This window comes from Pavona decussata, unplaced genomic scaffold (genome assembly GCF_977016875.1).
Source record: "Pavona decussata unplaced genomic scaffold, jaPavDecu1.1 SCAFFOLD_187, whole genome shotgun sequence".
Classification (NCBI taxonomy): domain Eukaryota; kingdom Metazoa; phylum Cnidaria; class Anthozoa; order Scleractinia; family Agariciidae; genus Pavona; species Pavona decussata.
The window spans coordinates 797,501-815,705 of NW_028145596.1; the positions used below are offsets into that span (position 1 = coordinate 797,501).

Sequence of the window (18,205 nt, forward strand, 5' to 3'; positions counted from 1 at the left end):
CCCTAAGCTGGCGCCTGTTTTAAACTAAGGAAAACTTGTGTGAGTCTTCTTTCGGGATTTGGGACTGGAAATTTTGTGACTTTGGTCGATATGAGCTTTGTGGAGGTTTGGTTACTGTTTACGAATTTAGGAAACAACATGCTCAGAACACAGACTAATGCCATTACGTTTCCCTTACATGCACTAGTGCATCAAATGATAATAATAAATGAATAAATTAATAAAAACTTGAAAATATAAATTGGTAACTTGTGAAAGTAAGTTCATAACTTACCAACTTCATGAGGTTGAACATGGTCCTTGGAAAACCAGGGCACCATGTATGAGAAATAATACCTTAAACGAAAGAGGATAAGTTTTCAGTTGCAAAAATGATAAAATGGCACAGGTGTAAAACCGATTATACATGTTAAGAATAACTTTGGAGTACTTTTAAAAATATAATGCAACAGCACCAAATTTTCGGTTGCTTCTCTTCTACCGGTTTTCGCAGAATTGAGTGAAAGATGCAACAACAAGAAAATATCGACTGGTTTGACACTGAAAATATAATATGTCTGCTGACATGCGTCTCTCAAAAATCCCCGAAACGTTTCGGACCCAGAAAACTATTTGCGTTTTTAATAATTTTGAAACACCTTCACTGTTACCCAGATGGGCTACCATTGCACCAAAGCCTATCGGAAAAAACCGCGGATAGAAAACGGATTCGAAAAAATACCTTTCGCCCCTCTCGGGCCGGAACCGAGAAAACTCTTTGCGTGTTTTGAGAAATGGACCCGTGGCTACTAAAATCTGTAAAATGGATTCCTCGAGAAATCATCTTTTCTCAACGTCAGTTTCCGTTCTGAATTGACAGAAAAATTAAGTTTTACAAACCTACAAATTTCCCTGTAACCTTATGCTGTTTTGACAAATTAAAGTTTACAAACGTAATTTTCCAGCAAAAAAAATTATCACACTATCATTTTATGCATTCAGTGTGTGCATTTGGGACCGCATCTTGCTTGAAATTGCAAGAAAAAGCTAATTTGTGAAGTTCTGTTTCAGCTTTTTAAAAACACTCTCTCTGTTACTCACGCCAGCTCAGACTTCGCTCGACTTGGAAATTCAGCTAAATTTTCACAAGTTTACGCTGTTTTAATTAACGAAACAGAATGAAAACAGAAGCGAATTGCATTAAATACACAGCTATACTAAGAAAAGTTTGCTCAAAAAGACAAAATACGCAAATACTCACTCAATTTCTTCACTCCAAGTTTAGCGCTAGCTGAAAAGGATCTGTGCGCTGGAAAAATTAGTGCCGGATTGTTGACGTCATCGCCACGCGATCGATTTTCAAATACAACCGCGAGAGCTTGGGATCTAAAGGAAGGCGTGGCTGTTCTCTCTCTCCCCTCTCCTATTTTTTGCTTTTCTTTTGGAAGTTGAATCGAATAGAAACGTTTGGAGAGACAGCCCTGAAGCTAAGGGCGCGTTCTATTTGTCGGAATTGGCCAATCAGATCGATCATTTCACAAACTGGAATGCTCCAATATGAAAGACAGTTTGGAACGGTTTTCAATTGAGTGTTCGCGTTTGCTTTGGTTTTGCATTACTACGCTCTGTGATTGGTTGACAAAACTCGCGCCACTTTCCCAATCAATGGGAATCCAAACCAAAACCAATCATGTTTTCGCCGCACGCGTTTTCCCGCGCTTGGCGCCAGTTACATGTATTTGCTTCGAGTTCTGATTGGCTGCTTGTGTTGTTTACATCTTCTGCGTTTGGTTTTACGACACTCAATTGGAAACAATGCAGCATTTTCGTTGTACGGTTCCTTGCTTGTTTGCTTTTATGTTTTGGACCGTAGATCTTTTTAGATCCGATATGCTGTACTTCTTTTTTAACATGGTTTGGCCATGTACCTGTGAAGGAAAGTTTTGCTTTTCTCATTTAACTAATTGCGACAGCGACATGATATTTCAGTTGTTTTGCTCGTTGTTCGTAGTCACGCGCTATGACGTGGACGGATGTCTGAATTTGGGCCCATCCGAAATCACTACCACGTGTATTTGGTAGACCACTCGACTCGCGTTGGTTGTTCTACTTTTTGCTGTGCTACACCGTGCTGACGAGAGCCAACCAGCTCAAAACAGCTGTTTACGGTTGCCGCATTCTGTTGATTCTCGGTTTGGTCTCTATCATGTCGCTGTCGTGTTAAGTTTTCTACGCAGTCCGATCAGCCTTGCAGAAATTTGACTGAACTGGAAACCGCTCTACATGCCATTTTTCTGAATTCCTTCAAAATGGCACACGCTGCTCTCAGAATTTACCATTTTGAAGAATTCCAAGAATCAGTCCTTCAAATTAGTACACTCCATTCACGGAGCAACCAGTCGGGCTGGCCAGTTCTGACACTGTCAAACGGAAAAGTGCAGTAAGTCAGGGCAGAATAGTACCGTGTGTTCCGGCGCTTTCCCAACCCGGAACTCTTGTAAATAAAGAAATTAATCCCTGTCAATTTAAGATACAATATCAACACGGATTTACTTGTGTAGTACCGTAGATTACCATTCTTTGAACACGCGGAACGTGCAAATTCTCATTTTTTAACTAACCACAAACTAAAACAGGAATCTGAAACGTTACTTGCACGCGTGACTGTTTTACAATAAAACGAAAAGTTAAAACTTCCTAATCATTGAGCATCCGTTGTTTCTTTTATCCAATAGTAGGCAGATTTTCCGAAGGCCTACAGAACGAGACATTCACAGTTAATGACTCGTGGCATACCTGTAGCACTCATTCATGATTTTTCATGTTGTTAATTTGTGATAAGGAATATTCGTTCGCAGTGAATCAGCCATATTCTCAACGAAAAATTAAACACCATTACAGGAATTTTCGCTCGTTTAGTATACTACAAATTCAAAAACGTGACGACATCTACATGTGTCGGTTTTAGATTTGACCAGAGGTATGAATGCAAACGGTACTGACCCGTCACCCCCCCGCCTTCCTCTCCACGGATGTTTGTTTTGAGCATGGACGCGCTTCCAGTTGATTACGTGCGTGATCGCGCGTGATCGCGCGTTACTCGTGCGATATTCGTAAATGGCCGAGTCTTCGAGTCGCCTCCACAATTTATCATTAACCTTACGAAAGTTCAGTTTTTGCTGCTAAAGTTGTGTTACCTCGCCCACCTGTTGGCCCAAGTTGGATTTATCTAAGCTGTTGCTGTCTGGGACTTTGCGTTTAGAATTAAATGGCAAACCGATCCTATTCACAAGGGGTGTACATCATAACAGAAGTTCTCCTCTTTGGTCCGGGTAGTTCTACCTTTTTCAGAAATGGCAATAAGACAATGTGGCGTACATTTCGGTTTGTAATCTTAGTGAGTGGTTACCAAAATTGGGCAAGTAAGGAGTCAGCACGTCATTTCACAGCATGACAATAACTACGCAATGAAGCTGAATTTTATACTGGAAGCACAATGATCAACTTAGAGTAAGTTAAAGACATGCAGCTATCCCTGCCTGGTTAAGCGGTCTCTATATATTCTTGGTTTTCACATGACGTCATAAAAAACTGAAATTCATAACTAAACACAATTTTGGGTTTTTATCTTCATCACATGTAAGAAAATCTAAATTTCCATCGGCTTGCTTGTTTTCAGCAGGATAGCATTCTTTGTTTTGAAAGTAGAGCAGTTTGAATTTTAGATTCTTGCGCAGTGCGGGACAGAAGGTTTGCTGCTCTAAACATGAAAACATCGATTCGCCTCGTGTTTTTTTTTAGGTCTGATCAGCTAACATGTAATAGAAGCATTAATGTCAATGTGTGAAAGTTCAGCAGAGAGAAGAAAGGCTTTGAAATAGCCAAGGTAAACTCCAGATGTTTTTGCTGGTTTCCGGCCGCCATGTTGGTGCCCATCAGACGGGGCACCAACATGGCGTCCCACACTAAACTCTGTAATTTTCCGTGGTACATTTTCTCGAATAACTCGATTAGGAGATATCGCACAGCCCTGTGGCTTTCACACGTTGTTTATGTATCACTCTTCTACAACATATCAATTTCTTGACTTTATCTATTGAATGTTTGAGGATTTTATTTTTTCACTTGCGTGACGATGTGTGAGGTGAAAACCACCTATAGACCCAATGCGAAAAATCGTTGAATTCTAATATTCTTTTGGTTGTTTGCATTCAATTTTGCCCTACATCCTCGTTCTCGATTTCAAAACTCAAAAGAATATTTTACCTTGAGCGTGGCTTTTATGGCAAATTGACTGCAGACAAAAGCAAAATATTAAAATGTCAGTCATTGTTCCATAGGGTAGATATAGGTCGAGACATCTGTTGCGTAAGGAAAGTTGTACTTAAAATAAATAAAACACGTTGTTGCTAAGCAGCGGCCATCATTTATCAAGATCAAGACCGATGATCTAGACATTACGTAAGCCGGGGTGCGTGTGGTCAGTAAATACGCCCCTATATCTTCATTGTCTTTTTCCATGGGTGGTTCTTTTCTCGCCTCAGTGATTGACCTTGTACTATAAATAAGTTTGTCAACGATGTTTACGTCAGCGTCGGTAATAACGGCCTCGAGGCTTCGTGGATCACCTCCACTAAGTCGTGGTTAATGCGCGTTCAAGCGCGTGTTCAAAGCTGGGGGGCTTGCCGCACAAACCGTCCGGCTGTGAATTATCGGCTTAAAATATTAATTATTATCAGAGGTGGATAAGTACAATTGACGTACTAGGATAAATTGAAAAGCCCAAAAAGAACAGTAAAAGTATATCACTTTGACCAGGCGCTCATAATACTTGCAGAAACATTCCAAACTGAGCAACAAATGAATACCATTCGATTTTCCAACTGAAGTTTAGGGATTTTTTTTTTCACGGAAATGGTAATTGCACAGTAGAGGAAACTCCAGCTAAGGGCTCCGATTCAAGCACATGCATCTTCCACCGTTTCTAGTTGAAAACGAAGATTTTTCAAGCGCGCATCATGATCTTTTTCGTCCGCATGTTGGTGGGCCGAGAGTCCGTGGACTGGTATTTCTCGGAATTTTGATCGGGGTGCTCCAAACCCTGGCTCTATTTCAGACCAAAATTTGTAATTTTACGCTTCCCTTTGGCTGGTCTCTAAAATTCATACCTATTTTCAGACCTGGTTTCTAGAATCCATACGTATTTCTGTAAAGTCCAAATCTTTCGGACCAAAATAGTTCAAATCTATTCTCTATTTCAGACCAAAATAGCCCAAACCCGCCAAGCCCCTTTGGCGCCGCACATACCAAAATAGCTATAGGTGGAGAAAGAGGGAGCGAGGGAAAGAGAGAGAGGGCGGGCGAGAGGGGGAGCGTCTAGAAGGAACCGGGAATGGAGGATAAAATGAAGGAAAGAGAGATTTTAGTTTCTTTTGTGTTACTGCTCTCAGTCGGACTATGGAATCGATGCAGAGCTGAGGTGCAAGCTCTGTTTCAGACCTTCAGGGCAGAAACTCGGATTTCTTTGCTGGGATTTTTTAGCAGCAGTGCTTTTCTCAATTGTCTCCTGCGGTTTTTAAATTTCTCTGACAGCACTACCTCTCTCTTCTGCTTTGCACAAGGCAATGAGCTCACTAATTAAAAACTTTTCGTCTGTTCCCGCTCGGTTGCTAGATTTAGAGTGCAACTCGCTCTTGCGTAACCGGCCGTGGCGACGAAAAGGAAGTTTATTCATTATTACTTCCCAGGGAAGGAAGTTGATCGTGGTTTTGCACAATGAGAGAATGAATTGGTTCCCATTTCTCTGATGGTCTTTCAAGATAATGGCGCGCGCAATGCAAACTGGTGAAAGAATCGAGCGATTCTCTGGTGATCAAAGGTGCGGCGAAGCCGTGAATTACTGACTAAGATAGCTTCGCTGACTCTCCGGCAATTATCGCATCATCCGTGTCACTGTCTTCTTAAATGAAAATAAGGGCTGTTTGCAATATATGAGTCAGCAGCTTGACATAAAATTACCTCCACATAACAGGAGAAATTTGATTATGTTACGCTGTTCAGTTCAGTTACTACTCTGACGACATTCTTCCCACTCTGCCCATCACCTCCTCCGCTTCCTGTAGCTTCCTGTCACAAGTTCGTCATCATCATGACCTTCTAGACTCTGAGAAAAGAAACTGGATTAAGGTTCAAAAGAAACGTGTCATTTAATAGCTTTTTCATTTGGAGGATGACGTTTCAGGATTTGAGCTACAAAGTCCCTGAAAAGTCAGAACGTCATCGTACAGCATGGCAGATATCAGGCTTACATTTTAAACCACATTTCCCGGCCAGCATTTAAAACAATACTACAGGAAAGCACTGCTCAAATAGCTTTCATTTGAATGGTCATACTTGATGATGTTATCGTTAAACTACAGTTAGAACCACCCTTGAGGATTTCATCCACAGACTCTAAAGTTAGGATCACCTTGTACAGCATAATAAACAGCACCACAGGAAAGTTCTTCTCAGTAGCTTTCACTTGAATGGTCACACTTTAGGATTTTATCAAGAGACTCAAAAGTTATAACCACCTTGTACAGCATAATAAACAAGACCACAGGAAAGTTCTGCTCAGTAGCTTTCATTCTTTCTCTCTACTCACTCCCTTCGTACTTTATACAATTCTATGATCCTTCCATATTTATATTATTGCATTTTAGCTTGGGCTGGTACCTATAAGTCAAACCTTCAAAGAATTGTAACCTTACAGAAACGTGCGTTAAGAATAGTCAAGCAATTCTACATAAATTGCCCATACTGGCCCTATTTTTAAGGAACTTAAACTCTTAAAATTTCATGATATCCATTCGTTTCAATTAGGTACTTTTATGTTTTCATTCAAGAACTCTACACTCCCTTCCAAATTCAATAACGTTTTTTTACTGAATAGTCAAATCCATAATTATAATACTAGGAATGCTCAGTCCTTCCGCTTGCCACTGTGCAGAACGAACACCAGGAAGTTTTCAATTTACTTTCAAGGTCCAAACTTTTATAATTCGCTAAATTCTGACATAACTAGTTCTCCCTCCTCCGCTTCTTTTAAAAGAAAGCTTAAAGATTTTCTTCTCTCTAGGTATTAACTTCTGTAAGGCTGTATTTCTTAACTAACTTACTTAATATGTGTGTGCGTGTGTGTGTGTACGTGTGCGCGGTCAAAGTTAATTATCATAAGTCCATATTGTAATTCTAATATAAGATAGGTATTTTTTTAAAAGTGAGGAAGCCTGACTTATAAGCCTCGTGGTTTCTTTCAGGTTTTCTCGCCATTTATTTTCTTTCGTCAATTTTCATCATTTTTTTCCATCTGTAATTGTTGTATATGGCAAAATAAATATTGTATTGTATTATAATATTGTATTTGAATGGTCACACTTTAGGATTTCATCCACAGACTCAAAAGTTAGAAACATCTTGTACAGGATAATAAACAGCACCACAAGAAAGTTCTGCTGAGTTGCTTTCATTTGAATAGCCACACTTGAGGATTTCATCCACAGACTCAAAAGTTAGAAACATCTTGTACAGCATAATAAACAGCACCACAAGAAAGTTATGCTCAGTAGCTTTCATTTGAATGGCCACACTTTAGGATTTCATCCACAGACTCAAAAGTTAGAAACATCTTGTACAACATAATAAACAGCACCACAAGAAAGTTCTGCTCAGTTGCTTTCATTTGAATGGCCACACTTGAGGATTTCATCCACAGACTCAAAAGTTAGAAACATCTTGTACAGCATAATAAAAAGCACCACAGGAAAGTTCTGCTCAGTAGCTTTCATTTGAATGGCCACACTTGAGGATTCAATTAAGAACAGCCTTGTACAGCGTAATAGACAGTACTATAGGAAACTATCCTTCAGTAGCTTTCATTTGAATAGTCACACTTGACGATTTCATCAATAAAAACAGCAAGCATAGAAGACTACCACAGAAAAGTACTGTTCAATGGCTTTCATTTGAATGGCCTCACTTAGGTTATCCACAGAATCAAAGGTTGGCTTCATCCACCTTGAACAGCACAATAAACAGCACAACAGGAAAGTACGGGCTCAGTAGTTTCAATAAAACCTGATCGCGCGAGTCTGAGCCGTTTTGAAAAGAATACAATTATGTTTTTTAACTTGAGACCGTATAAAATTCTTCCTTTCCCTAAACGGCAAAACTAGCCAATAAAACGATAAAAACCTGCTCTAGCCAAATGTTTGATGCCGTAATGACAGTTCGGTGGCTATAATTTAAGAATATTCACAAGAATATTTTCAGCCTAACATCGGCAGAAAAATAGAATATTCAGCCAGGGCCGGAAAAACAATATTCTTATAAAAAGAAAAGAGCGCACATATATTAGGCCGAAGTGATTAGAGGGCATTTCAGTCAGACGTGTTACATCCCGGATTTTTACTTGGACGGTAGCTCAGCCGGAGTCAGGCGTGCAGGTTCATTTGCAGGCTTCATAGTTTGGCCTTCTGATTAACTAAGAGTTCGTGTGGACTCTTGCGCTTCAAGTGTGCCGACGCGACTTAGCTCCTACGAGCTGTAGAATTTGTAAAAGGTTAACGTGGAGCGAGATTGAGATTTCCGTCAGTTTTTCCTTTATCCGTAATGGTTAATTTGAAAATCTGAAATAAAAAAAAATAAAAAATGTGATTCGAGTACTTACTAAGTTGCACGCACTCTTAGTTTTAGCGCAAGGTTCCGAGGGCAAGCTTTATAACCTTTTCCTTCCGTAGCGCGGGAAAACAATTAAATATTGGGTTAAACATTCCCGACGCACAAGACTGTACTGTTGACCGAATAATTGCTTTTTAAATTCCCGAGCGTCATTTGATTTCGGGTGAACTTTTTTTTTTTTGAAAAAGTCACCCGGCCGTTTTTACTTTTCTCGGTGTTTTTCTGAACTATTTATAGAGTACATACATCATACTCCCTTGCTGTCTGACGTATGACGCGTTTTTCGGACAAAAGAGAAATTTTGATTATTCTGCTCAGAATCTGCTCGCAAGGTAGTCTCCTGTAATCGGGCATTGTACAATCACACGCTTAAACACATTTTCAAGGAATCTTAGTCGCCCTTGCTGAGACCAAATGAACGAAATTCAGCTCTGCTGATTCTGCCCTCTACAATTTTCCCTGTATTGGTGTGTTGCACCATATTTAGACCTTAATATACCGGGAAATATAGGAATTACAGCCGCCCTTGCTGGGACGTAACTGAATTTCTCGGAATAAGTGAAATTTAGCTTCTTCTCTCTGTCCTGTAATGGAACATTGCACAATATTTCGTGACAAACTTATTTTAAGGCTCTTCGGGGTTACCCCGTGTGTGGTTTGAAAGGAATAGGTTCCGTTCCCCCTGAGACTCGACGTCCCACATCCTCGCGTTGTCTATTTCTTGTCCAATCATTTCTTTTCCAGATCACTTCCGCGGTCACGAACGATTTCTCCATTCTCAGTTAACGTGCCCACGTTGCGTAAGAACCACTTACAGCCTTACAAAGCTACAGTCAATCGAACGTGACGATCTCAAATGTGTATTGCGTCACACAATGACCCCAGCTTGCGGTGCAGTGCTGTCAGTTAAGGCACCGTCCAATCACCGGCGAGTATGCGCATACATAGGCGTTTGTTTGAAGGCTTCCTGTTTACTTCGGTTCAGTAAAGCGAAGAGACGAGTGAACGTTGCTGAAGAAGTTGGAACATAAAGTAAGTACATTTATCTTCATTTCTTGGCTAGGTTTACTGGCGAGTTGCCTCGAAGTAGAGGCGAAACAAGTCTAAACTGATCTTTATGCGAAATCTTTGAACTGTTCGCTGAGTTTCCGTGTGATTAATATTGGCTCGTTAAGGCATGGCAGCGTCAGAAGACAGATGATGTATATCGTCAACCGTCCATCTTTAAGATTTATTAAGTTGTTCATAAAACAAAGTATATTAAAAAGTCTTAAGTTTTCAGTATGCCAGCCGGCGCTAGATCATTGCGCGTGTATGTGCTGCACTGGTGGCGTTTTAATTTGTTATCGAGTTACATCAACGGAAGAGTTAACCGATCTTATCCGCTTCGTCACTCATATCATTGCAAATCAAAAATCAATGAATATTGACAGAGTATCATTTGTTAATGCAGCGGGTTCAAAGTCAGGCAGTCAAGCAGAATTACAAGATCTAATACAATTAGAAAGTACTGCTCAGTAGCTTTAGTTCATTTGGATGCATTTACACCCGAAGACTTGTCGCAAAGTTTGGAAAAGAGGAATGGTTTGAACAACAAACGTCAGCTGGTTAAAAATGTTTTAATCATTTCCTCTGACATTTCAGTCATAGACTACATTTTCGTCTCAGCTTTGTTGGCAGTCATTGTCGGGAAAATGATTTATAGCTGGCAGAAAAATCTTTAATATGTCAGCCCATTATCACTGCATTTTGTGAGAGAAAGAAAATGATTCTTCTGGCAGGAAAAAAAAAGACTAGACCTAAATGACGGCCCATCCGTTTTGAGATCCTCTTTCGCCCCCATAGTGCTTCGTCACAGGTAGACTATTGCTCGATCAGGTCATGAGTAAACATACCTTTATTGGGAATGACTCACGGCTAAGAAACCTTTCGTAGAATAGAACTTACCTTGCAGACTCAAGTCTTTTTACTTGTCTGGCATGTAGGAGGTGAAATGTGTGAAAGAGAGCTTCTGCAGATCCCTGTTAAAGACAATATAGTCCCCACTAAACGTAAAGTTTCACGACATATTGTACTCGTTTCTGTCTTTCTGTGCTTTGCAAGGTAGTTCTTACTTTTGAATGTTGATTGTCTGAATGAAATCCCTTGAAACTGCGACTGTTCCGAAAAACTCAAAACTAAACGAAACGAAACTAACGGACATGACAAAACAGAAAAAGTAAAAAGAGCTCCTGAATAGCATTTTTGGAACTTCCCAAAGTCGCTTCAAATTTTTGAGACTTGGCTCGGAATGAAATCCCAAATTGTGATGATTGAAATGGGAAATGTGGAGCAGCATTATCTGTGCGCTATATGATGGTGCATTTACCATCATCAACGAGAATTATTGGACCGAGGTTTAGATTAGCACTGTCTCTTGCAAAAATGAAATTTATTAAACTGGTCGTTTTTTGGGGGGGAAAGCATTGTCATATGCAAAAATGAAATGTATTGAATCGGATTCGAACTGAGAGCTAAGTTCGTCCGCTTAGCAACTGAAGGATGTTTGTTTGTTTCGTTTTAGAACCGGAAGTCCATAACAGACTAGCAATTCTTAGAGCCGCACTTTCTATAGCCTGATGTTCCTGCCTTGGCGTGGAAGTGAAAATTTATCGGGAAACGGTTCAAAATACACTTTGATATGGGTCTTCCTGTTTTTCGCTTCCTCGGTGTATTAAACAGATCTAGGAAACTGTAAAATTCCATTGTTTGCTGTTAAATAGAATAAACAGGCATGTCTCGGGTCACAAAGTCCGACCTCATCTCAGCGCAAGTTGAGAAGGCTCACTAGCACTGCATGTGGCTATTGCGAAAGTCCGAAGGTTCGAGAAAGTGTCGCGAACACACGCGTGTGACCCGCGAACATTTTACCGCAGTCTTCCTGTTTTTGTTTTTGACTGTTCGCACACAATTTGGACACGATCACGATAATAATCTCAAGGAAGAGGACTTAAGAGTTAAAATCATCAAGAATACCTTTGAATAATTTACTTTGAATACGTGACGAAGACAAAGGAAAGCAAAATGTAAATCAAACAAATTTGTGTACTCACTTTCGCGGAAGTTTTATCATGTTATGTCATATTTTCAATAAATGTTCGTGATCTAAAAGGCAGTGAAACCAAAAGATCCAACCTATGCGCAAAATTTGTCGACGGTTTATTTTGTTGGGAAGCTGGTAGTTTCTAGGAAGTCCGCGCGAATCTATTTATCTCTGATGATGTCTTCATTGCGTCTTTTGTGACAATTGGTTCCTTCTTGCTAGGGAGGAGAGGCTGTGTAACAAATAGTAAAACTGAATTTGGAACGTTTTCAGGAACGTTCTGACCTGAAGAATCTTCAATTACTTAACTATTAAGTATTTTAATTACTGATGGGTTTTAAAAGATTCTTACTGTCTCACAAAAAAAGAACTTCAGGATTAGCAAATCGTGATTTTACCCCTCCCTAAGGGAAGTCTTAAGAATCGCAATAGCTATGACGTCAGTGAACCGTCCAATCCTCGACCAGACGAAAGAAAGGATGTTTTAGTAATTATAAGTATTGACAGAAATTCCGCCCTTGACTTCCTTTGCAGAGTTCAGTTCGTGGTATATGGCTGTCTTTTAGTACGAGGAGAACCCAGTGTAATCTTCATTCTACACTTTCGAGTATTCACGGACAAGTTTGCCTGAAGACAAAATGGCGGACAATGAAATTCTCGAAGAGTTAACAGTTGAGCATGGCAAGCGGACGCTCGTTGCAAACGCGTTTGAGAAAATACGCTTGTTATTTAACGTGCTTGTCCACTTCAGTTCCCCAGAAGAAAGTGCTGTTAAAAGTGGAATACAGTGGCTGGCTTTGAAAGGGGAGAAGGACAATTTAGCCAAAGCGAAGGTTTGTAAATTTTACCTTCAAGGCGACATCATGGCTGTATTTTCCCTTTTCGAAATTTCAAAGAGCCTCGGGTCAGGAAAAAACTTCCGTGTTGAGATTGAAGTGCGATACTGGCTTGTGCAGCAACACTTTAGTCCTTTCTCGTTATAAAACTCTCACAAACAGTTTAAGTTAAAGTTACTCCGATTCAATATGCTAAAATTGCAATTTCTGTCGTGGTAATCTATGGCCGTCGTTTGTGCAGTACTCGACTCGCTAACTTGATATTTTCGAAGGAAGTAAGCAAGTAAACGATGTATTGCTCAACAATGAAAATTCAAATGTTTAATGACTTTACTGTGAAAAGAAACTCTGGTGTTAAATTAGAGTGTTCAAAGCCAGCGTGTGATGCGATTCAGCACGCATTTGACAACAAATGCCTTGCTGCTCGTGGTTTACAGCTCAAATAACATAGTTTCCTCACGCACGTTTTTTCGTTTGTATTTTCAGGAGTATATCAAGTCACTTTGTAATCCTGAATTGGTTATCTCCGTCCCTTTTGGTGAACAGTATTATGGTGTTCTTTACGAGTCACGGGATAAGCTTGAAAAGTCCACTGGTGCTGTCGTCAAGTTTCCTTCTAGGAGCTCATGTTCCCTGCAAGGTAGCGCCGAGGCGGTAATTTTGGCGCAGTCAGTCATTGAAGAGAAACTCAGAACAACCCAATCCGCTGTTAAACCAACCCAATCCACTGTTATTGAGCCACAGCTGAGGGAATTTGCATTAAAACTTGGCTACTCCAATCAAGTCATTGACCAGGCTGTTCAAAAGTTGGGTACAAATGTTACACAGAACACATTGCTCAATGAACTTCTTAAAACAACAGCTTCCCTGCCCTATCAGATATCAGCTGCTCCATCCCAGCCTAAACCATCAGCTGGGCCAATTGCATCCTATTCTAGACCAAGAGAAGTCGTTGCAAGAGGCGCCCCAAGCATTCCACCAGCTATGCTTAGGTACGACAACCCATCAGACCAGATGGTTCGATCCCATTGGGATCGAGACCCTTCCCCTGGTCCAGCCCAGCACTATGCTATGAGAGATGCCATCCCCAAAGGTGCAGCTGTGATGCCCAGACCAAGCTATGATGTTCCTGGGGATCTCATGGAAAGGGGAGTGCCACGCGGCACAAAAAGAGGCTATGAGCCTCAACGCCCTGCTGATATAATTGCAAGAGGTGCACCTCCTGTTCAGCCGCTTATGCAGGTGCATGCGCCACCTTATGGCAACCATGTAGCAGCATCTTATGATGTCCATAGAGATGTTGCTGGTAGCAGTGGCTTGAGTGCAAGCGAAAGACTTGATGAACAGGAGCAGTTAATGTATCAGCAGATTGTGGGGGCCAAAAAAGCCGCAGGGAGTACATCTTCAAACTTGAGACCGGTCGTTATTGATGGAAGCAATGTGGCAATGAGGTGGGTTGACTTCTTGTAACTGTTATGTGATAATAATTATTATTGTTAACACCTGCAAAGTCTTAATTTGGCAAGGTTTGTGAAGTTGAACTTGGGAAAACTTGAAAGCAGAATATCAGGAGAGCAACCTGCTCAATAGCTTTGATAATGAATGGTACATTGTAAACCACAAGGAAGTATTGTTCAATATTTCATATCTGCATACCCACACTTTGTGATATCAACCACAGACTGAAAAATGTAGAATCATACTACATTTTTAGGCTCAAGCCAGTTGATTTGTTCAATTTTCTCTCAAAAAAAGAATGAAAAATCTGTTAGTAAACATTAATGTTTGCCAAGCCGTGTGAAGGTGTGGCTAGGTTAGCATATTCATTGTCCCTGTTTTATTAAGCAACCTTTAGTGAATCTGTCTTTCCAATGCAGGGCAAAAAGAGCAATGAATGTACCATTCTGTACAGAATTGAACATACTTTATTTTGCAGAAGGAAAAATTCGAAAAAAAAAAAAAGTATTGCTCTACTCATCCTGAAATTGGAGAATTTGTTTTCTTGAGTAACAATATCCATATGCGATCTGATAACAGGAAGTTGTTTTGAATACCCCGGGCATGTGCAGTAGAATCAGTGCTTATACAAGGTCAAGATTCCTGTGGCTTATAAATTCCTTTTTGTTCTCATCTCTCCAACATCCTTTATCTTTGTTTATAGTATTCGGTTTTGGGATTTAGTTTCCCTGAGTGTAAAATTACTGAGATATTAATATAGCATAGTCTCTTTTCCTTGTGGTTTCTAACCAAAGGACAGAACTTTTCATTCCTGTGAGTGAATAATTGAGAAATCAACATTGAGAAATCATGAAGTGTGACCATTCAAATGAAAGCTACTGGGTAGTTTTTTCCTGTGGTGCTGTTTGTGTATTTTGGTAGTTAGCGATTTGTTGTAAGATTTTAATTGTATAAAGTTAAAAAATGTTGGGTCTTTCTGTTTTTAGTGAACACAATTAAAGTCTTTTACCAGATGTTGAATTTTAGCCAAATTTGCCTTATCCAATCAGCGTTCAACAATCAATATCGTATATTTTTTTTTCCAATACGGAAGTTTGTTTTAACCAATCAGGTTTTCTATGCTCTGTTCGTTTAATTGAAATTCCATCCTTCAGTGGTCGAAAAGGCTAAGAGGTGAACATCCATATTTGGCACTTCTTTGCTTTGTGTCCACATCTAACTTAGCAAAACAGCAACACAGGAAACTCTAAAATGTGCAGCTTCACATGCTATGGATACCAAGACTGATAGTCTTCTACATACCAGACATGCTTTTATCAACTTAATGGACTTAAATAACAAACTAAACAATTCTTAAAATGGACTTAGACTGCAGAAACAAACAGGATAATTCCTGGAATAATTATGGAGCAAAATTCTCATCATTGCTTTAACTGAATGTTCCAGTAGTTTTTGAGTTGCCTTTTTTTGGTTTTGGTACTTATGAAGTGTATTTCCTTTTCCGTAGCCATGGACGTCAAGATGTCTACTCTTGTAAAGGCATTCAGCTGTGTGTGGATTGGTTCAGAGAGAGAGGGCACAAGGAAATCACAGTATTTGTACCTTCCTGGCGGAAGGAGGCATCGCGGCCAGAAAAGCCCATCACAGATCAAGAAGTGCTGCACAACCTGGAGCGTGAGGGGATTCTAGTTTATACGCCATCAAGGAAAGTCAATGGAAGAAGAATTGTGTGTTACGATGATCGTTTCATCATCAAGCTTGCTGCTGAGACGGACGGCATTGTTGTTTCAAATGATAACTTCAGAGACTTGACAAAAGAGAATGCAAAGTGGCGAGAGACAATCGAACAGAGGCTACTCATGTACTCTTTTGTTCAGGACATGTTTATGGTCCCTGATGACCCTCTTGGCAAACATGGGCCTAACCTTAATGACTTCCTTCGAAAGGGATCTGCAACCCATCCCAGAATATGTCCGTACTTGAAAAAGTGCACTTACGGGCTTAAGTGCAGGTTCTATCACCCAGAAAGAGACCAGGAAGCATTGAATTTAAAACTTGAAAAACTAGTTGGCATATTCGGTGAATCTGTGCCAGAAAGTGCCATGAGAAGGGCAATCAGTGACAATCCGAGTGCTACAGTGACTGTGTTAGCTAATATACTGTGTGACACTATGGGAAACGCGCATGGTAAACACTGAAATGTGTATTTGCCATGTACCTGTGCCAATGTGTGAAGGTAACGCCAAGGGTAAATGGTGTGGTGTTCTGGTGGACTTGCGTCCCGTTCAGGGGCATAACATGTAGTAATACTCCAACACATGCAGTTGTGTTGTGGTACGGAAACCCATGATAACCATTATTAACATCTATATGTGACTTTACATGTACCTTTTCACCATTCACGCAAAATTAATATATTCATTTCATTCAGCCAGTGAATTGAGCATCTGTTTTTTTTTTTTTTGATAATTATGCAGTTCAGGCTATGTTCAAGTACAGCATTCAAGTGTGAACTTGATACATGCAGTGTTAAAGTACATGCATTGTTTTTATCTGCTGTTTGTATTGATCAAAATCTCATTGAACTTCTTCGAATAGATTCCTTCCTGGAATGACTCAGTTTTTTCTATTACACTCCACTTGGAGCTTGAATGAAGTACATGTATGTAATATGTGTGCTTTCAAGTCACCGCAGATGCTAACTTCACTTGTTGGATGCTGAGTAACGTTTTCCAATAAGGACAAATTACTCCAATTGGAGCTGCAGTAGTGATCCAATTTTAGCTTTAACCGACATATGCGATGTACAGCAGGAAAAATAATTAGTTTCTGGTATTCAGTGCTTTGCCAGTGTAGCTGGTGTTGGTATTGAAGTTAAGATCCCAATTTTGGGTATAATGTTGTGAAAAATTTGAATTGTTAACCCCCCAAAGTGTACTATACTAGTTGAGGTGCTTTTTGCCATATTGTTTTCACCCTTCAACCTTGAAGCCGCTGTATCAACACGCGTATTCTCCTCACCATGTTCCTTATATTTCTTCTAGTAGTAGTGAGGAGAATTTGTTCAAACATCAAGCAGGGTTACCTGTTGGTAACCAACCGTCTGACAAAAATCAGAGTGAAACTAATGCTTGGAGTTCATCAACAGAGTTGATAGTAAGGCAATTTAGCCACCATAAAGAGATTCAAGAGCTAACGTTTTGAGCATTGGTCCTTTGCCAGCTACACTGGATTCATGCTGATGAAGGGGTGATGCATGAAACGTCGGTGTTTGAATCTCTTTATGGTCACCAAATTACATGTACCATACTTCAACGCTGTTGATAAAACCAAGCGTTTGTTACTACTCCCCCATCCACGTGGCACCAAAGTTTCTTTAGAAACCCTCTTACCACAGTGAAAATAGTATGGCAAAAAGTTCTGTCACACATGGTATAAAGAAAGTTACTCTCTGTGAGAGCTAAAGTGGTTAATGTTATAACTTGTGAATTCCCTATGTGGAATTATATTAAAATGTGTCTTTGGGTTAGAAAAAGATATAAAAAAATTATGGCAAAAAAATGTGAATACTTCGAAAAGTGAAGAAAAAAAAGTGGGAAGGGAGAATTTTGTGTTTACTTTGGAGAAAGTGGTGTCGGTATTGTGTTGTCTTTGTTGTCAAAGATAGCTATTTATAAATTTTTAAAGCTATAAAGGAGAAGGTTATGCAGCCGCATATGTTGCTGCTTTGATTAGACACACAAGGGCTTTAAAAAAATTACCATTGCTTCTGGCAAATGCAAAATTGTCTTAAAGCGTTGAATTTTTTGACAGTAAAATGTCAGTTTGTGTTTTTATAGAATAACTTTTTGATTTATTTTGACAGTGATCAGATATTTCTTATGAATTTGATATTGCTTTAGCTGCAATGAGTCGGATAGATAAATATAGTGCATTCTCTTAATCATGCAAAAATGAGCAAAATGTAACCGGTAAATGTAGTTGTTGTTCTGAAAAAAAAAAAAAAGACAGAAAACTAATAAGAGCATTTTATGACTGCAATAAAAATACTTGTAATGTTAATCATACAAATGTTGTTGTACTTCTTGATATAGTTCCGTAAAGTAATTTTTGGGAGCAAAATTGAGAA

At 39.7% G+C, this 18,205-nt stretch overlaps 2 protein-coding genes and 1 long non-coding RNA gene across 4 annotated transcripts in view; 1 reads left to right on the forward strand and 2 right to left on the reverse strand.

Annotated features, from left to right (window-relative positions):
• LOC146462485 (uncharacterized) overlaps nucleotides 1-1,258 on the reverse strand; it is a 20,391-nt gene extending 19,133 nt beyond the window's left edge. Inside the window, exons 1-2 of the mRNA XM_085085592.1 lie at nucleotides 1,241-1,258; nucleotides 275-336 (exon numbers count right to left, since the gene is read on the reverse strand). Coding sequence (XP_084941718.1) covers nucleotides 275-320 — 46 coding nt within the window. The 5' untranslated portion in view covers nucleotides 321-336; nucleotides 1,241-1,258. The remainder of the gene's footprint in view (nucleotides 1-274; nucleotides 337-1,240) is intronic.
• Nucleotides 1,259-9,617: 8,359 nt separating this feature from the next.
• On the forward strand, nucleotides 9,618-18,147 carry LOC146462487 (protein KHNYN-like). Of its 2 annotated transcripts, XR_014857117.1 has the most exons (5): nucleotides 9,618-9,732; nucleotides 12,317-12,615; nucleotides 13,105-14,069; nucleotides 15,584-17,119; nucleotides 17,227-18,147. XR_014857117.1 is itself a non-coding variant. In XM_085085553.1 (4 exons), exons 2-4 carry the CDS (start codon nucleotides 12,421-12,423, stop codon nucleotides 16,272-16,274), a joined length of 1,851 nt encoding a protein of 616 aa, XP_084941679.1. In that variant the 5' UTR covers nucleotides 9,618-9,732; nucleotides 12,317-12,420; the 3' UTR covers nucleotides 16,275-18,147. The 2 variants fall into 2 exon arrangements, 1 of the variants encoding a protein (XP_084941679.1); XM_085085553.1 differs by having other exon boundaries at nucleotides 15,584-18,147.
• On the reverse strand, nucleotides 10,306-12,310 carry LOC146462488 (uncharacterized). Its single transcript, XR_014857118.1, has 2 exons — nucleotides 11,793-12,310; nucleotides 10,306-10,721 (listed from the first exon to the last, which is right to left on the reverse strand). It is a non-coding gene; the product is annotated as an uncharacterized LOC146462488 (long non-coding RNA).
• Nucleotides 18,148-18,205: the final 58 nt, after the last annotated feature.

Coding starts and splice junctions, on each gene's coding strand:
- LOC146462487 (XM_085085553.1), top strand. CDS start 12,421: ATGGCGGACAATGAAATTCTCGAAGAGTTAACAGTTGAGCATGGCAAG. Junction 12,616..13,104: donor ACAATTTAGCCAAAGCGAAG/GTTTGTAAATTT, acceptor TTGTATTTTCAG/GAGTATATCAAGTCACTTTG. Junction 14,070..15,583: donor GGAAGCAATGTGGCAATGAG/GTGGGTTGACTT, acceptor CCTTTTCCGTAG/CCATGGACGTCAAGATGTCT.